Source organism: Miscanthus floridulus, chromosome 15 (genome assembly GCF_019320115.1).
Source record: "Miscanthus floridulus cultivar M001 chromosome 15, ASM1932011v1, whole genome shotgun sequence".
NCBI lineage: Eukaryota > Viridiplantae > Streptophyta > Magnoliopsida > Poales > Poaceae > Miscanthus > Miscanthus floridulus.
Genome location: NC_089594.1, coordinates 24061046 through 24068567, shown reverse-complemented (window position 1 = coordinate 24068567; position 7522 = coordinate 24061046). Strand labels below are relative to the sequence as shown.

General features: G+C 48.9%; 1 protein-coding gene across 2 annotated transcripts in view; it reads left to right on the top strand.

Moving 5' to 3' along the window:
• Positions 1-201: 201 nt before the first annotated feature.
• LOC136506624 (uncharacterized) overlaps positions 202-7522 on the top strand; it is a 35085-nt gene continuing 27764 nt past the window's right edge. The window contains exon 1 of one of the 2 annotated variants that reach the window (XR_010771680.1): positions 202-3327. Coding sequence is in view for 1 of the 2 variants with exons in the window: in XM_066501526.1 (XP_066357623.1) it covers positions 2340-3327 (988 nt within the window). In the remaining variant the exon portion in view is untranslated. The remainder of the gene's footprint in view (positions 3328-7522) is intronic. The other variant, XM_066501526.1, reaches the window with a different exon arrangement.

The following is a 7522-nucleotide window of genomic DNA, read 5'->3' as shown; positions in this document are numbered from 1 at the left end:
AGAAATGACGAAAGCATGCAGTTAGCTGCCATCAATCATGAAACTCTATTATTCCACTCTAATGTTTCTGACAAAAGTGTTGTACTGTAAGCTGCAGGAAGGAGGGCATATGCTAATACAATGCACACAAACAAGAGGGGAAGCGTCTCGTTCACCCAAGTTCATATCATTTGAGTTCCTATTTTACAAAGGTATACATATTCATGATAGTTCTTGGCAGTTTAATCTATGAAACATAAACACATTTTCACATACACAGAATTTAATTTTCTCAACTCCAAAAGTGATATAGGTCCATTACTTTCATATTACCAGACACAAACTAGCTGACTTACCGACTGAGAATGAATAGTGAGGTACCTAGTAGGATAATCAGTACGGTTGACCTCTAAGATTGATAACAAAAACATTGAACTCGCCAAGCAAATTAATTGTGGGATGGGTTTAGGTCCAAACAAATAGAGAATGGCAATCTCAAAACTTCTGTATACACCCCTTCATGTAGGTTGTCACTGTCACTTCTTGATCCCAATCAGGCTGCCACCGTTGGTGATGGCGATCGCCGGTGCGCCGCATACCATCGCCTCTCCCACCCACGTTTCCTCCGATCATCTCCATTCCTTCCGCTCCCCCTTCTCCTCCCCATCCCTCTCCTCTTCCCCACTCCACCTACCCTCGAAGGCGAAGGTTCGGAAGCCCGGTGATTCGCGTTCGGACGACTATTTCGCGGTGTTCCCGTCGATCGGCGAAACCGCGCTCCTCCATGGAAAATCAAGTGCTGGTAGAAGTTGCGGCATCGAATTTCCGATCAATCTGGCGGAGCGGAGATTTGTGCTTCGATCCGAGCAGCAGTTCATCCCGTTTGAGGCCATTGGGCGGGAGGAGGTCAAGCTGAAATCGATTCCAATTGTTCTCCGCTGGAATTCGAAGGGTGATGAGGGTGCGCAGCCATCCGTGGCGGGAGAACAGAGAAGGGGAGCAGGGCAATTCGGCAGGAATGGGCCTACTGGTCGGCGCCCCTGGTTCCGGAGACCGCCCAAGGTGCAAATAATCCCAGGAATCCTTGGACCGATCCCATCATTTGGGCCACGCGTCGCACATCTAGAAGGGGGTGAACCAAGGGTGAGTGATGCAGCTGATTCCAGTCACTGGAACACCCCACCTACCCCATCCACCCTCTCCGCTTCGTTTCCCCAGATCCATATTGGGGGGCCTTCGAGCCCTAGCTCGTCTCCTCCCCTGCCGCCCCAAATTCCTCAAAAATCCACCCACAAAGCTAATATATCACGTTTTGTTGGTCATTTCTGGAAGGCACCAATCAAGTCCTTCGCTTCGGCTGTTCGCACCGACCTTGCGAATACCGTGAGCGTGAAGATGAATCAAGGGGTTGGTAACAGGAGGTGGGGTGGTGGAGGTGGCGGCGGACGGTGGGGTGGAGGAGGAGGTCAGTGGAGAGGTGGAGGGAGATGGGGTGGAAATCAAAATCGTGGTGCTGGGAGGGGAGGTCCGGGCGGAGGCCATGGACGCAATACATGGGATCGCAATGCTGATCAGAAGGAAGCAAAAAAGGCAGAGGTTGATATTGAAGCTCAGGCATCACAGGACAATGACAAAGCAAAATGGGATCAAGAGGCAGAGAAAGCTGAAGGAAAGAAGGTTCAAGAGGAGGTTGCTGATCAGGGCAATCAACCTAAGACACAAGGCACTAAACAAGGTAATGATGAGGCGCAGTCAAATCCTACTAATCCAGCTAATCCTGCTCAGAATAGAGTTGCCTGCGAAATTTGTGGCCTGTTCAATCATGTGACAAATGACTGTAGAAGGCTAATTTGTGAGACCTGTGGGTTCAACAATCACACCACCTACGAGTGCAAGAGGTGTGTTCCTTGGAACACTGGACCTGAATTGTGTACTGCACAAGTGGAGGATCAAAGTTTCTTTTATATACCTGAATGTATCGACCCTAGGATGTCTAAAGTAAGAGAAGGAATGTATAGGAGTCATCAATATAATTCAGGGGTCTGCTACTGCAAAAGATGTGGAACGCGAGATGATGTTTCTGGCTGGATCTAGTCCTTGGAAATGGAATGCTAGGCAGGTTGGTGAAAAAAGATTTGTCATGAGATTCCCTAATGCTCCAATGCTCAGGGAGTGGAGTAGAGTTAAGGCTCTGGCGATGAATGAGGTGGACGCTTTCATGAAAGTAGAGCCATGGACAGCAAGAATAGGTGCTAAAGGGGTCATGCAACAAGCTAGCCTGGTTTCGTATTGGGAATATCCCGGCGGACCAAAGATCTGTGAAGACCATCTCTCAAGTTGGTGGCTTGGTTGGAAAAGCAATGGAGATTGACGAGAGAACTAGGTTCAAGGCTGACTATGTAAGGGTGAAAATAGCATGCAGAGATGTAACAAAAGTGCCAAAAACTGCTGATGCAATGTTGGGGATCTATGAATTTGAGTTCTCTTTTGAAAGAGAAGTCCCTGAGACCCAAACTGGCAGGATGCTTACTAGCGGCATCAAGGTGGGTGAAAAGGAACCACCAGTCAAAAAGTATAAGCATGATGAGACAAACAAGCAACCCAATACTGCTGGAAGTGTTAATCAATCTGAACAATCTCAAGATGGGGCTGATCCTAGCAAATTGGGCCATACCAAATGTGGAAATCAAGGAGTCAATTCTGCTCCCCCAAAGATGCACAACACTGGTGCTGATGGGGGGGAAAAGAACAAGATGGATCAAGACAAGACTGTAGAGTCATCCAAGCAACCTGCAAGCAAGAAGCCACCTCAACCTACTGAGAATGCATCACAAGAGGAGAGGATACCAAATCTGGAAACCTCTGAAGAATATGACTATGACAGTGATACTCTTAGTGAGAAGCTCAGGAAGATTGATGCTTATGGGCTTGTTAATGATGAGAAGCATATCAGTGATGGTGATAAGCAATTCTGGCACATGGATGTTGACAAAGAAACTGAGCAAGGTCACCAGGCTATCAATGCTATGATCAAGAATCAGAACACTGATAATAATGTGCTAAAAGAGTCAGAAAAGGGGGGAAATGCCTCAGCTGCAATTTCTGTAGAGCAACAAAACATGGATGTTGATATCATCATCAACTCTCAGGAAAGTGTGATAACTAATCAGACTGGAGAACCTGTTGAAGAGATACAAGACAAAGTTATTATGGAAGATACCACTCATGAAGAGATGATGGAGCAAGTCATTCGAGCTGAAAGAAGGAGAAATGCAAGACTCAAGAAGGATATCATGCTCACCACCATGGATAAAAATGAGGCCATGGCAAAGAAAAGATCACTGGAAGGTAACCTCACCAAACCACCAAAACTTGCCAACATAGATAATGTTGTTTTACATTCTTTAGCTAAGTCTATGGGAATTGTTGTCAAGAATGATCAATTTGCTACTTTTGATATGATTAAAGATTTGGAAAATGCTAGAAGTAGTCTTGCTGATAAATACTTGAAAACAGATGATATGGTTAGTTCTGTAGAGTTGGGTGAGTTTATTCCTGATCTGTGTAGTATTGATGAGAATGGAAGTTCTAATGAGACTGGATGATTTGGAAGAATTGATAGTTCAAAAATCAATGAGGAAAAGTGGTTCAAAGAAAAAAAGAATCAAGTTCTCCCCAATGGGGAAGAAGCAAGACCAGGAAAATCCTGGCTTGCAAGGTTCAAGGAACATTAGTATTCCTGTGAACCTTGAAAAGAGAAAAATGAAAAAGAAAAAAAATGATGATCCAAGGTTTGATATGGAATTGTAGAGGCCTCAAAAAGAAAGTGGTTGCTACCTTCTTGAAAAATCTCATTCTGGATCACAAATTTCATTTTGTTGGTTTACAAGAAACAATGATAGCTGATTGTAATGATACACTTTTGAGGAAATTTGACAATGATAAAGAATATTTATGGTTGTGGAACCCTTCAAAAGGCAAATCTGGTGGGATTTTAGTAGGAACTCGATTAGAAAGATTTGATGTTGGCTCTTTTAAACAAGGAGAATTTATGATTCAAATGAATCTATGGGACAAAATTTTGAAGGTTAAATGGAACCTCTTGGTGTTATATGGTGCAGCACAAGATGAAAATAAATTGGCCTTCCTGGCAGAGTTATCTCAATTCTGTGCATCAAATAATGAGCCTCTCCTAATTGGAGGGGATTTTAACATAATCAGATATTCTAATGAGAAAAGTCCTATGGATAGGATACACAGACATACTGCTGTTTTTAATTCTCTAATTCACTTCTATGAATTGAAGGAATTAGAAATGACTGGTGGAATGTTCACCTGGTCAAATAATCAAAATCCACCTGTCCTGGAAAAGTTAGACAGAATTCTAGTAACTAAGGAATGGGAAGACATGTTTCCTACAACAATTGTGAAAAAATTACCAAGAGAAGTGTCAGATCATAACCCCTTGATCATCTCTTCGGGGGATAGTGGAAAACTCCCTTACATCCAGTTTAGATTTGATCTGAATTGGCTGAAGAATCCAGATTTCTTTCTAAATGTTGAAAGGATCTGAAACAAGCCATGTAAGCTGAAACTACTTTGGATAGAATTTCACAAAAAATTAAGCTGATCAAAAAAATCTTTAAAGGATGGGGGTTTAATCTGCAAGGAGTACTGAAAAAACAAAGAAGAGAATTCCAGGCTGAACTTTCTAATCTGGAAGAAATTGAAGAAAGGACTGGGTTGAATAATGATCAGATTGGTAGAAAAGTATGGCTTCTATGTGAAAATATGAAAAATTTAGAACAAGAAGAATCCTATTGTCGTGAGAGATCTCATGAAAATTGGCTCCTCAAGGGCGATATTAATACAGCCTATTTCCACATGTGCGCAAATGGTAGGAAGAGAAAGAATACAATAATTAATTTGGAGAAAGATGGCCTAGTAATTGAAGGTGATGAGAACTTAGTGAAACATGCATCAGAATATTACGCTGGCCTATTTGGTCCTCCTGAAGAATATGATTTGCGAATAGATGAGAGCATTTGGGAAGGTATCCCCCAGGTTACTTTAGAAGAAAATGAGTGGTTGTGTAGGTCCCTTTTATGAAAAAGAGATTAAAGAAGCTCTAGATCAAATGGAATGCAACAAAGCAGCCGGGCCGGATAAAATCCCTATTGAATTTTATCAAGGATGTTGGAATATTGTTAAAGCTGATCTGATACTGTCAGTAGTTAGCCTAGTGGTTATGTTTTCCAGTTACCTACTATAGCTATTTAATATTTACTGTCATGTAATTTTCAGGTTCCTTGGCAACCAAGTTGATCATGGTGCCTTGGCAACCAAGTAGGAATCATAGCATCTGCTTTATGCAGTTAGAATATGCTAAGGAGTAGGTACACCACTTGCTTATATATGCAGTGGTTAGCATCTTCTTGTATCTAAGTTGTCAATTTTTGCAATTCAATACAATCCAAGCGGCCTATTGGCCAAGCTGCCCTCTGGCAGCCAACAATTGGTATCTAGAGCCGGTTGAGAGAAAGGGAGAGGCATGGCCACCTCCGCAGAGAGAGCAGCCGTAGCCGCCGCCGCTGCCGAGCAGCGTGCGCAGCGTCTGGCCGCGGCAGAGGCCGCAGCCGCGCAGGCGCAGCAGGCCGCGGAGGCCGCCGCCGCAGCAGCTTAGAATGCGGCCGCCACGACCGCGGCTCTGCGTCGAGAGTTGGTGGAGGAGGATCCGCCGCGCGATCGCCGCCCGCCTCCGCGGAGGAGCCCGGAGCGCGAGCGCAGGCAGACGCAGTCGCCCAATCGGGATCAGGATCGCCGCCGCGGACGGGCCAGGGGCCGCTCGCCGGTGATCTAGACCGTATACAAGGATTCTGGCTCAAGCTCCACCTGGCCGATGCTCACCAAGTCAAATTACCATGAGTGGGCCTCGATCATGAAGCTGAAGCTCCAGGCGCGGCAACTCTGGGACGCGATCGAGTACCAGGACCTGCCGTACCATGAGGATAGGCGCACGGTGGAGGCGATCATCGCAGCTGTGCCGCAGGAGATGCAGATGCCGTTGTCCGAGAAGGGATCGGCCAAGGAGGCCTGGGACTCCATCGCCGCCGTGCGGATCGGCGTCGATCGGGTGCGTCGCGCCACGCTCCAGCGACTCCGCAGCGACTGGGAGAAGCTCGCCTTCCGTCCGGGTGAGCAGATCGAGGACTTCACCCTTCGCTTGATGGCCCTGAAGCAGCAGCTTCTTCTCCACGGCGACAACGACATCGATGAAGAGCGCGTGGTGGAGAGGCTCCTGCGCGCCGTGCCGCCGAAGTATGCCCAGCTCCGGATCGCCATCGAGACGCTTCTCGACTTCCAGGACCTCACCATCGAGGAGGTGTCTGGGCGTTTGAAGACGGTGGACGACATGGAGGCGCTGGCCGCAGAACCGGCCGCCATCGGCGGTCTGCTGCTGACAAGGGAGCAGTGGCATGCCAAGGAGAAGGAGGCTGCCGCTTCCGCGTCAGGCAAGGAACCGCGACGTCGTCCACGCGGCGGCAAGAAGCAGCGCGGGAAGGGCAATCGCGGCGGAGGAGACAGAGGCGGTGGCGACGATCACGGGGCGGACGACGACACCTGCCTCAACTGTGGTGATCGCGACCACTGGGCGCGCGACTGCCGCCAGCCGCGTCGTGGTGGTGGTGACCGCGGCGGCAGCGGTGGCAACCAACGCGGAGGAGGCAACCGCGTTGGAGGTGATCGAGGTGGACGGCGCGGTGGTGGGCGTGACGGTGCTGTGCACGTCGCAGAGGCGGAGGACGATGATGGTGCTCTGTTCCTCGCCCACGGCTTCCTCGAGCTCGACGAGAAGGCCGAAGCCGTCTGCTCCAAGGCCACGGCCTCCCTCGACATCAATGAGCCGCGCGCGCGTGTCTTCCTCAACACCAGCGCCATCGAGGAGGCGCTCGACGGCTAGTACCTCGACAGCGGGGCCACACATCATATGATCGGCCGTCGGGAGCTCTTCGCCGAGCTCGACACCACGGCGCGCGGCACGATGCGTTTTGGCGACTCGTCTCGAGTGGAGATCAAGGGGACCGGCTCCATCGTCTTCCAGGCCAAGAACGCGGAGCAGCGCGTCCTCCATGGCGTCTTCTACATCCCAGCGCTCAGGAACTCGATTATGAGTTTGGGGCAGCTCGACGAAGGAGGCTCCAGGGTGGAGATTGATCATGGAGTGCTCCGTATCTGGGACCGGCGTGGTCGTCTTCTCGCCAAGGTACATTGCGGACCCAGTCGGCTGTACATCCTGCACTTGGAGGCCGCACAGCCGGTGTGTCTTGCCGCCAGGAAGGAGGACGAGTCATGGAGGTGGCATGAGCGCTACGGGCATCTCAGTTTCGAGGCGCTGCACCAGCTCGGCAAGCAGGAGATGGTGAGGGGGATGCCGGTGATCAAGCATGCGGAGCAAGTCTGCGATACCTACGTCACCACCAAGCTCCGCCGCAAGCCGTTTCCGCAGCAGGCGCCCCTGGACGTCGTCCACGGCGACTTGTGC